General features: G+C 45.6%; 1 protein-coding gene across 1 annotated transcript in view; it reads right to left on the reverse strand.

Annotated features, from left to right (window-relative positions):
• LOC126982181 (allantoinase-like) overlaps positions 1 to 12,500 on the reverse strand; it is a gene marked incomplete at its 5' end in the record, with an annotated part of 31,076 nt that overhangs the window by 15,621 nt on the left and 2,955 nt on the right. Inside the window, 4 exons of the mRNA XM_050834026.1 lie at positions 1,248 to 1,290; positions 1,673 to 1,827; positions 8,244 to 8,350; positions 8,874 to 9,025. Of these exons, the coding sequence (XP_050689983.1) occupies positions 1,248 to 1,290; positions 1,673 to 1,827; positions 8,244 to 8,350; positions 8,874 to 9,025 (457 nt within the window). The remainder of the gene's footprint in view (positions 1 to 1,247; positions 1,291 to 1,672; positions 1,828 to 8,243; positions 8,351 to 8,873; positions 9,026 to 12,500) is intronic.

The raw sequence follows: 12,500 nt of genomic DNA on the forward strand, positions 1-12,500 counted from the left end.
ATCAGAGCAAAGGGCTTCAGCCTCAACAAACAAGAATTTGTCGACGCCATTGCTCTGAGATATGGCTGGCCGATTGAGGGACTGACTGATCTCTGTGCATGTGGATCACCAAATGATGTCACCCACACCATGACATGTAAAAAAGGAGGCTTCGTCTGTATTCGACACGATGAAGTGAGGGATCTGACAGCCAGCATGCTCGGGGAGGTATGCCAAGACGTCACTACCGAGCCGGCACTGCTTCCCCTGGACGGCGAACACCTTCGGTACAGGACGGCCAATACCTCACAGGAGGCACGGGTTGATGTAAGTGCCCGCGGATTCTGGGTGCGCGGACAGCGGGCGTTCATGGACATCCGCATATTCGACCCGATGGCTGCCTGTCACCGTGAGCAGCCCCTGCAAGCCGCCCACCACAGGAACGAGCAGGAGAAGACAAGGGTATACGGTGAAAGAATCCAACATGTGGATCAGGGCAGCTTCACCCCCCTCGTCTTCACCACATCAGGCCGGATGGGTCCCAGGGCCCAATGCTTCTACGCACGCCTCGCGGAACTAATCTCAGAAAAGAAGCATCAGCCAAGGAGTCACGTTGTCGCCTGGATGATGTGTCGCCTCTCGTTCTCCCTGCTCAGGTCGGCCATCCTATGTCTCAGGGGCACCAGACACTCTGGCCCAAAAGCCACCAACATCTCCAATATGGACTATGAATCCACAGTGGTGGAGAGTGACATTAGGGTGGGTCGGGAGTGACTTGAGTAGGGAAGGAAAGGGGGATCTAGACGTAATAGATGATAGGTGATTTAGTGTCAGGTACTATTAGTGATATGGTTGGATGCCACAGTCATTAGCGAACAGAGTTGGGGCTAATGACCTCCAAGCTATGGAGCCCTCCATGATTATGTGTCGGGAAAATAAACATGGGTGGAGGTATCATTTATGTGTAGTATAAGTAGTAGTAGTAGTAGTAGTAGTAGTAGCATAAGTAGTAGTAGTATAAGTAGTAGTAGTATAAGTAGTAGTAGTAGTAGTAGTAGTAGTAGTAGTAGTAGTAGTAGTAGTAGTAGTAGTATAAGTAGTAGTATAAGTAGTAGTAGTAGTAGTAGTATAAGTAGTAGTAGTAGTAGTAGTAGTAGTAGTAGTAATAGTAGTAGTGAAAATTTATCATAAAATAATTATCAACAGCTGTTTCATACTAAAGTTATTAAAAGGAAAACTTACGAATAAAAAGAAGGCGGAACACTTACCTGCTTCCGTTATCGTGTCCCCGATGTCACATTCAGCGTGGAACTGGCGGCAAACAAGATATTTGATATACGAACAGGTAAGAGAGCTTAAAGAGGTGTTGCAAAAAGAAGAAACCATTAAAAATAATGAAAAATACATGGCTCGGGAAGGGTAGCTGTGGCAACCCGGATGTTACATTGGCCTTGTGTTCTGGCGTAATGGGTTCTTTTCACCCACCACCGGCTTAAGGGCTGAGGGAATGGAGATGAGCGCCGACGCAAAGTGCAGCTATAGCATTACACCAAACTTTATCTTCCCTTTTTATACTTGATGCACCCACTCCCTTTCCACTCTTACTTTTCTTCCTAACTTTTATCATAATCACCATCATCATCATCACCATTATCATCATCATCATCACCATTATCATCATCATCATCCCTACCAGCAAGACAGAGTTGGTGCCGGCCAGCTGGGTGAGTGCCTCCTCCACCTCGGCGTAATTGACGCTTGGAAACTCATCTACGCCGCTGTGGATCAGGAAACACTTGAAGCCACAGATCCCGTGCTCCACCATGCCACGTAGCTCCTTGGCGTTATCTGGGAGGAGGAAAAGGAGATGTTTGCTGCCCGTCACTAGCCCAAGATGAAGCTGTAGTGCCAGAAAATAAAATGGGTAATTGACTAGTGGCTATAATAATTGATGTGGCATCCATGTGTGGATTTGTCTAGGACGACGCGGGTTCGTGCCCCGCCTAGTGCCACAAGCTGGGGGTTTTCAGTCACCGTCGAGTGGCCTAAACTACCCACATGATGTCCAGAAGACCATCTATCAGCCCGGACTTTAGATTCAAGGATCAAAGATTAGCTCCGAGAGGCAGCATGAGCCAATTCAAGATGGCGCCAACCATCAGGCCCTACCAAGAAGGCGAAAACATAAAAAAAAGAGGAAAAATCAAGAGGACAGTATAAAGTCACCTCTCCAACCGAATTTTACCTTTTCCGGCCACTCCAACTGTCAGCTATTTGCAGGAGCAACGCTTGTCTCTCTTTATGTTCCCTTTTAAGCTGCCTCCTTTGCTGTAAATAAAGCAAACGGATCCAACACACGCACACACCTGTCCTGACCCTCATGGGGTCAAGACGTGTCACATGGCGCTCCCCATAGCAGCCACTACAAAATTATTGTAAATACATAATTGTATAAAGGGATAATAAGATGTTTCAAATGTTTCAATGTTTCACAGGGCCAGCCTGTTGACCCTTTTCCTTCGCCTTCGCTCCCCATTCCCCCGCCCCTTCCCATTTTTTTTTCAAGGAACTCATTATTACAAAGAACACTTGTGGAATGTTGTGACATTATACAGACATACAGTGAGTGCAGTGTGTTAGTGGTGCTGGAAGAGTAGTGAGAGCTGTGTCGCCAACCCCTCGTCATCCATCGCGTCCTCGCCGACACGCTCAAGCTCCGAAGGCCGATATTTCGGTCACCCAGCAGCAGGGGAAGGTCAGTTCATATGGCAGTCAGTGAGGCAGCCTCGTCACTCAGGTTTGGAGCAAGATGTACGGCACCTTCATCAACGTTGTGCACTTGTTCCGAGAAACAGATACAACAACCAACCGGGCAGCAACCACCACCTGTGTCTCGCCCGCCCAGGAGCTTAGCACATCCTTACTAAGCCTGGGTACCTGAGTGACCTCCCAGGTACTGCCCACCTGCATCCCTCCAGGACCTGTTACCTGAACCCAGCATCCCAACTGAGGATTAACATCGCACTTGACCTCACCGCCATCTGAAATAATCCGCCCCTTCGTCCTCCCCGGCACCACCACACTGCACTCCATCCCACCCAACCCCTTCCATCACCCCTACCTTCCCAGAGACAAGTCTGACCCCCCGTTTTCCATCCCCCTTCATTTTGTACTTGTTCTCTTTAGCGAAATTTACTTAAATGTATTTCTGACATGTAAATTTTCAGCCTGACGGCTGCCGTACTTGAATAAACCGTATATCATTATTATTATTATTATTATTATTATTATTATTATTATTATTATTATTATTATTATTACACACACACACACACAGTGATGAGGATTGATACTGAGCGGACGAGCTGCGCTTGGCTCCGAGCGGAAGCTGCTGTGTCGACATGGCTGGCAGGGCCAGGGGCGTGCGAGATTTGTGTTACGTTTGTGAGGATTTTACAAGCGAGAAGTAGATTGCATGCTGATTGTGTCCTAAGTGGTGCCATATGTGAAATGTGCTCATCTGACGGGAATCAAGCAGGATAATATACATAAAATTAACTGGATTTGCTCACCTTGCCTCCACAAGGCATCTCTGGCTACCAACACTGTGGAAAAATTAGATGAACTTAAGCAAGAATTATCTAAAGAAATATTAGCTGTGAAAGATGAAGTTGAATCTCGGGTATTGAGTGTGAAGGAGGAGTTGAGTGAGGTCGCGAATGTGCTTCGCGCTGCCCATGCAGATCTGGACACAGCCGGTACCAGTTGGGCTGACGTTGCAAAGAGGAGGAAAGTTAAGTAAAACCTTCTTGTCGCCAAGGCCTCTGAACAAGATAAAACGGCAACTGAGATAAAAATGAAGTTTCCCAGGCACTACAAGGCATTTTTTTTTTTTTTTACAGCAAAGGAGACAGTTCAAGGGCACAAAAAAAGTAAACATTAATAAAAAAAAAAGCCCGCTACTTGCTGCTCCTAAAAGAATCCAAAGAGGTGGCCGAAAGATAGGTCAGTTTCGGGAGGAGAGGTGTCCTGATACCCTCCTCTTGAAAGAGTTCAAGTCGTAGGCAGGAGGAAATACAGATGAAGGAAGATTGTTCCAGAGTTTACCAGCGTGAGGGACGAAAGAGTGAAGATGCTGGTTAACTCTTGCATAAGGGGTTTGGACAGTATAGGGATGAGCATGAGTAGAAAGTCGAGTGCAGCGGGGCCGCGGGAGGGGGGGAGGCATGCAGTTAGCAAGTTCAGAAGAGCAGTCAGCGTGGAAATATCGATAGAAGATAGAAAGAGAGGCAACATTGCGGCGGAATTTAAGAGGTAGAAGACTATCAGTATGAGGAGGAGAGCTGATGAGACGAAGAGCCTTAGCCTCCACTCTGTCCAGAAGAGCTGTGTGAGAGGAGCCCCCCCACACATGAGATGCATACTCCATACGAGGGCGGACAAGGCCCTGTATATGGACAGCAACTGTGCAGGGGAGAAGAACTGGCGGAGACGGTACAGAACGCCCAGCCTCGAGGAAGCTGATTTAGTAAGAGATGAGATATGAAGTTTCCAGTTGAGATTTTGAGTTAAGGATAGACCGAGGATGTTTAGTGTTGAGGAAGGTGATAGCTGGGTGTTGTCAAAGAATAGGGGATAGTTGTTTGGAAGATTGTGTCGAGTGGATAGGTGGAGAAACTGTGTTTTTGAGGCGTTGAAGGACACCAAGTTCTTCTTGCCCCAATCGGAAATAATAGTAAGGTCTGAGGCTAAGCGTTCTGCAGCCTCCAGCCTTGAGTCGTTAAGTTCCTGAAGGGTGGGTCTTCTATTAAAAGAAGTTGAATAATGCAGAGTGGAATCATCGGCGTAGGAATGGATAGGACAGTTCGTTTTGGAAAGAAGATCATCAATGAACAACAGAAAAGAGTGGGAGATAGGACAGAACCCTGTGGGACACCACTGTCCATAAAGGTAGGAGACGAACAGTGACCGTCTACCACGGCAGAAATAGAACGGTCAGAAAGGAAACGGGAGATAAAGGTACAGAGAGAAGGATAGAAACCGTAGGAGGGTAGTTTAGAAAGTCAAGATTTGTGCCAGACCCTATCAAAAGCTTTTGATATGTCCAGCGCAATAGCAAAAGTTTCACCGAAACGGCTAACAGAGGATGACCAAGAGTCAGTTAAGAAGGCTAGGAGATCACCAGTAGAACGCCCTTGCGGAACCCATACTGGCGATCAGATAGAAGGTCAGAAGTGGAAAGGTGCTTTTGAATCTTCCGGTTAAGGATTGATTCAAAAGCTTTAGATAGACAAGAAAGTAAAGCAATAGGACGGTAGTTTGAGGGATTGGAGCGGTCACCCTTCTTAGGTACAGGCTGTATGAAGGCATACTTCCAGCAAGAAGGAAAGGTAGATGTTGACAGGCAGAGGCGAAAGAGTTTGACCAGGCAGGGTGACAGCACGGAGGCACAGTTTTTAAGGACAATAGGAGGCACTCCATCAGGTCCATAAGCCTTCTGAGGATTGAGGCCAGAGAGGGCATAGAAAACATCATTTTGAAGAATCTTTATAACAGGCATAAAGGAGTCAGAGGGGGGATGAGTAGGAGGAATATGCCCAGAATCGTCCAGAGTGGAGTTTTAGAAAAGTTTGAGAGAAGAGTTCAGCCTTAGAGATAGATGAGACGGCAGTGTTGCCGTCAGGACTGAGGAGTGGAGGGAAAGATGAAGAAGAGAAGTTGGAGTTGATGTTTTTGGCTAGATGCCAGAAGTCACGGGAAGAGTTTTTTGGCATTTTCTATTAATGAAAGAATTTTTGGTTAGTCGGAGAATAGATTTGGCACGATTTCGGGCAGAAATGTAAAGTTCATAATTAGCATTAGTTTGCAGGCTCTGGTACGTTTTGTGAGCTACCTCTCTATCATTGACAGCACGAGAACAAGCGTGATTAAACCAAGGCTATTTAGCGTGAGGAGTAGAGAAAGAACGAGGAATGTATGCCTCCATTCCAGAGACAATCACCTCTGTGATGCGCTGAGCACACACAGAGGGGTCTCTCTCCTGGAAGCAATAATCATTCCACGGGAAATCGGAAAAGTACATCCTCAGGTCGTCCCACCGAGCTGAAGCAAAATGCCAGAAGCATCGCCTCTTCGGTGGGTCCAGAGGGTGTACAGGAGCGATAGGACAGGATGCAGAAATAAGATTGTGATCGGAGGAGCCCAACGGAGAGAACAGTTTGACAGAATAAGCAGAAGGGTTTGAGGTAAGGAAGAGGTCTAGAATGTTGGGACGATCTCCAAGACGGTCGGGAATACGTGTAGGGTGCTGGACCAACTGCTCTAGGTCGTTGAGGATAGCAAAGTTGTAGGCTTGTTCACCAGGATGGTCAGTGAAAGAGGATGAAAGCCAAAGCTGGTGGTGAACATTGAAATCTCCTAGGATGGAGATTTCAGCGAAGGGAGAGTGGGTCAAGATGTGCTCCACTTTAGAATTCAAATAGTCAAAGAATTTTACATAGTTGGTAGAGTTAGGTGAGAGATAAACAGCACAGATGTATTTAGTAATAGAATGACAGTGAAGTCTTAACCAGATGGTGGAAAATTCAGAAGAGTCAAGGTCGTGGGCACGAGAGCAAGTGATGTCGTTGCGCACGTAGGCGCAACATCCAGCTTTGGATTGAAATTTAGGATAGAGATAGTAGGAGGGAACAGAGTAGAGATTGCTGTCAGTAGCCTCAGAAACCTGTGTTTCGGTAAGGAAGAGAAGGTGAGGTTTAGAGGAGGAGAGATGATGTTCCACAGAATGAAAATTAGAACGAAGACCGCGAATGTTGCAGAAATTGAGAAGAAAGAGGTTCGAGGAGTTATCAAGACACCTCTCGGGTCGGCAGCCAGAAGGGGAGTCCTCCCTGGGGGAATTTGTGGTCCCCCCCCCAGGCGGGGACTCCGAGGCTTGGTGTATGTGCGCCATTTTGAAATTTTAATTTTGGGAAAAGGTGTATATGTTGTGTGAATGTAGTGTGGTGTGGATAAAGAGAGGATCTGTCTTTAGAGAGCATGCTGAACTACTCTCCGGTGTTGGTGAGACAATAGGGAAACGGTTAGTGAGGACATGGGAAGGGTCTTTGGAGGGCTTCAGCTCCCTTCTCACCTCCCATATATACCTCACCGGGAGTGGCTTGCGCCCGTTCGGTAGGTGTCTTCCTACCTACTCCAGCCAATTACTGATTACTGATTCAAGATTCACGAATGGAGGTAACATTGTTATGAACTTTGATGATGAGAATACAAGGAATGAAGCACCTCAGAAATTGGAAAATGTAGAGCAAATTAGCACAAAAAGTGTGGGACAGTTAAGGCCAAAGATCATGATCTGCAATGTGCATAAGGAGGAGACAGGGGATAAGACAACTGAGACATTGTTAAACAGGAATGAGTTCCTACACTTGATTCCCGGAGTTGAGGGGAAAATTGAAAAGATTTTTTAGCAACCTCGCTGCAGGTGGCACAATGCACTATATTCTGAAATGTGATTCAACTGTTAGAGAGTTGACTCACAAACATCATGACAAGATAAAACTAGAATGGGGAGTGTATACCGTGAGAGATAGATACCATGCAATTATATGTTATCACTGTCAGAGATACGGCCATCTTGAGGCCAACTGTACTGCCAAGAACAATGGAGAAGCCCAAAAATGTTACAAATGTGCTGGTGATCATAAATCAAAGGATTGCACCATGGCTGAAAAGATGCATAAATTGTGTGAGGTACAAGAAGCCTGAAATTAACCACTCGGCGAATGACCAGTATTATGTAGTTCTTCAGAATGAAATTGAGAGAATTCGTAATATAACTGATAATGGCTATTAATTAGTGTTTGGGACTCGAAGATAAATTGTGTGTTGAATGTTCAGTGAGTTGGAAATAATCGTTGGATTGTGATACTATTAAGAAAATATCAGATAAATGGAAAATGAAACGATAGATATTTGTGATACTATAAAATGGAAAGATATTGATATTAGTACGAACCTAAACACGGCCAAGTGATTATGATGATGCTTAATTTATTAAAAGGACATCAGTAGGCTATTCATGAAAACAATCAAGACTCACTCATTCACTACAACACTGCGAATAATTTCATCGAGGATTATTTTTTTAGGGTAACATCGTAATTGTGGACGGCCCTGCAGACCGCTGCGCTGGCAACGGTGCGAGGCCTGAAACCTCATCAACGGTAAACGGTTAACACACACACACACACTCACTCACTCACCAGGAACCACGCCACCCCAGAATCCCACATCCGCCCAACATTGGCCCTCCGCCGCCTGCATCTTTGTCTTCCACGCCTCTATCGTTGTCGTTGGTGGGATGGAGTTCCTGCAAGGGGGTGATCGACAACATGATGACGGTGAGGGAATATTCAGCCCTAATGAGACGGACACAAATGCTAAATCTTGACATGCTCGATAACCAACAACTCACCCTCCTGATTGACTTGTTGACTGATTTCTTGTTTCATTGCTTTGTCTGCCTGCCTAGATGACTGACTGACAGACTGACTGACTGACGGACTGACTGACTGATTGGCTGACTGACTGACTGACTGAATAATTGACTGATTGGTTTATTGATTGGTGACTGACTAATTGATAGAATGAATCAAGGATTCATTAGCTGACTGGTTGACCATCAAATGACTGACTTGCCTACTTATTGACAGAAAGAATTATTGATTGGTGAATTGATTAACTGACTGACCAAGTGCTGATTGACTGACCGAATGATTGATTGATTAACTGATTGATAACCTGAATTTTATAGTCAAACCGAAGAAACACAAAAGATAGGTGTAATTACGAGCAAACACCTGATGGCTACAAAGAACACCTGCGTGACTCACAGCGGCATGTCGACGATGGTGGTGACCCCGCCAGCCAGGGCCGCCCGCGTGGCTGAGCTGTAGCCCTCCCAGGCCGTGCGTCCAGGCTCGTTGACATGCACGTGCGAGTCCACCACGCCAGGCATCAACACCATGTCTCCACACTCCTCCACCTGCACCGAGAATGGATAAAAAGGAATAAAGGAACAGTTAATGGATTCCAGACAAACCAAAACATTCTAATGGCCTTGTGATGTACTCGTATTGCAGAAACTTTTTTTTAAGATTCTCTGATTAACCAGTACTCCAATTCCGTAATAGCATCAAACTTAAAAAGAAAACTAACCGGTAAAAAAAAAGTCTACCTAATGCTAATCGTCTTTATAGCTTTCCTCGATTAACTGACTGTTTTCATCCTCTCAAAGTCCGCCGCGTTTTTTTTATTTTTTTTATGCTGCCTAAAGCGCCAGTAGGCTTTCTTGGGGGGTCTCTTGGACGACCCCAGCCCGTTAAAACGAATTTTATTTATAGTAGTTGCTGTGATGCTTCCCTTACAATCTTTTACCGCTATTTCCATGCTAATTGTTCTTCTGAACTTAACTGCGTATCTCCACTTCTGAGGCCTCGCTAAACTCGACTTTCTAATCTAAGTTCATCCTTGTACTGTCCAGCTTCTTAATGAAACCGGTATCTTAATTCATCCTTTCTCTGGTAAACTCTCGAAGCGACTTCCTCTGTATTTCCCCTTCTTACAACTTAACTCTTTCTTTCAGCGCCTCTCTGAGTGCTCTAGTGTGGGAGCAGTGTATTATAGGGGTTTAATTTGCATATTTGTGCGCGCGCGCGCGCGTGTGTGTGTGTGTGTGTGTGTGTGTGTGTGTGTGTGTGTAATACACCACGGCCTGATCACGAGTTGAACTCGCTTTCACCAGCATGTACCCTACCGACACGACCAGGTGCATGCTCATTAATTATCGTCGATCTCTGGGTACTGCCAGGAACTCACACCGTACACACCCCACAGTAACCACTCCTAGTCAACGGAAAGAATCCGGTCTGAGCGATGCTCGAACCGCCTCCTGTTTGGCCGTGAAGCCTTGCAGCGCGGCGCTCTAGCCAATTGAGCTACCGGACCTTTAAAAGAAATCGGGGAAAAAAATAGATAACGGTCGCTAAATCAGTTAAATCAACATCCGATGAAAACCCCATGGCGAGGCGGGAGGCGAGAACATGAAAGTGAGTGAGGGAGGGGGACTCCCCCCCTCCTCACCGGCCCCCCAGCCTGCGGGCCGCGAGGATTTATCTGTAATATCCCTGTCGTGGAGTAGTTCTGAATGTAAAAGGCGACGCAGAAGTGGCGAGAGGCTCGTCATGCGTCAGACAGCGCGCAAGCCCACTCTGTCGTACCCTTGTGCACACGGGGATTAAAAAATCGGCATTCATCAACCACTTACCGGAGCCGTGGTAAGGCCAAAAGTTACCGCGTCTCCGAGCACCCGTAACTGAGTTACCGCAGGCGTGGTAAGTGGGTAGACACTGCCGCGGCTCATGTTCGGAGGCGATTTTGAGCCAATGTATTTTTTACCTCGTAACGTGCCCTACACCATCAGAAGCAGAAAAGCATGCAGATTTAGGATCTGGGCTTATAGAAGCGATGTGACGAAAACCAGCTGAGTACGAAGGAGTTGAAAAGAAATAAATGCAAGAAAATGTGTACTCCCTATTCATTTAACTTTGATTTTCGTATGTGTATTTACACATTAATGTTACAATTTTATGCTAGTGTGATGCAGAATTTTCTCAGGAAGATGATGGTGATCTCCATTTTTCTCAAAAATGAATGTTGGGGTCAGGAAACGGGGTGGGAGTGAGGTGTGTGAAGTCGTCGGTTTGGGATGAACTGGGCAGACCCGTGCACGGCCTCAGGCCGGCTTCACTTGCAGGCCGCACTCTATAGTATGTAACTCTGTGGAACTGTCCAACCACATGACTTTTCCCTACTTGTTAAAACACTGCAGAGGGAATAATGTTCTGTCTGTGACAGTCACCTCCCGTCTCAAGTCTCCAATATTCTTGCTGTGGAATTTAATGTCGTAAAATTTTGCTCTGATCTCCTCTACACTACTCATGAAGCCACTCATCACGCCATTCACCTCAGCAGCCACAACTTCCCACGCCCATTGCTTGGCTGCACCAGTGAGGCATGATGACAATGCCCCCCTAGACAATTTTGGTTGCGAGGAGTTAGAATAATACCCAATCTTGTGATAGCGAGGCACGCAGCTGGCGTTGGCGACGGAAAACTATGAAGGTAACATACAAAAATGTTCAGAATATAGCTAGGCTACATAAGCGAGTATATTTTTATTTCAAGAATAAATATACAAGTAACGTGCATTCATTCGTAAAAAACGCATCTTATTGAGGGATCACCACGCTAATTATTTGTTTTAAGGCAGTATTTACGCCTGTACAATACACATGTCTCGATTTTGAAGTCTGTGTATTTGTAACAAACGACACGTGAAAGCTGAAATACAGCATCAAAGGTCGCACGTGATTGGCTGTCCAGCCCAACCAATCGTTGCTAGGGTGCGAGTTACCGGAGCGTTACCATACCGTTGATGAATCCCGTGTTTAAAAGATGCCGCAGCTCTGGTAGCGCTGCGGTAAATGTGAGAGATACCGGAGGCGTGGTTGGTAAGATTGATGAATCCGGGCCCAGGTCAGCCTGGGATGCTGTCCGGCCTCAACCTCACTGTTTTCCTTCTGTTGTTTGTTTGTTTATAAATATTATTACTTGTTTTAACATACATAATGAAAAGGTAACTGACTGCAAACAAACTGTTATTTAACTATTATTGTATAAGAATATGCTGAACAAGTAATTTATTCATTAAGTACGCATAATAGTGATAATGATATATACATCAAATGAAACTTATCAGCGAAGTCTTAAATGTTAACCCGGTTGCAGCGACGGGCCAAATTTGTGGCTTTACCGTGTACCAGCAACGGGCCACATTTTTGCCATGGTATAAACCCCCCAAAAATAGATGATGCATAAACTAATCACAAATGCGTTGATATATATTATGAAGTGGTTTGCGAGAGCGATGATTTTTTCTTATTAATTCGTTTAGAGGGGCCTTTAAGAAACATGATCCCCGCAGCTACCGGGTTAAAGAACATAATGTCAAGACTTATGAGCTTCTTGATGGGTCAAGGAGTATACATATACAAGTGTAAGACACACACACACACACACACACACACACACACACACACACACACACACACACACACACACACACACACACACAGTAAAATGGTACAGTATAATTCGCGTGTAAGACACACACACCATACACCGTATAATGGTACAGTACAATTCGTGTGTGACACACACACACACACACACACACACACACACACACACACACACACACACACACACCGTATAATGGTACAGTATAATTCGTGTGTAACACACACACACACACACACACACACACACACACACACACACACACACAGTATAATGATACAGTTTAATTCGTGCACGTGTCACACACACACACACACACACACACACACACACACACACACACACACAGTATAATGATACGTATACCTTGCCACGAGGCA

The sequence above is a fragment of the Eriocheir sinensis genome, chromosome 4 (assembly GCF_024679095.1).
Source record: "Eriocheir sinensis breed Jianghai 21 chromosome 4, ASM2467909v1, whole genome shotgun sequence".
NCBI lineage: Eukaryota > Metazoa > Arthropoda > Malacostraca > Decapoda > Varunidae > Eriocheir > Eriocheir sinensis.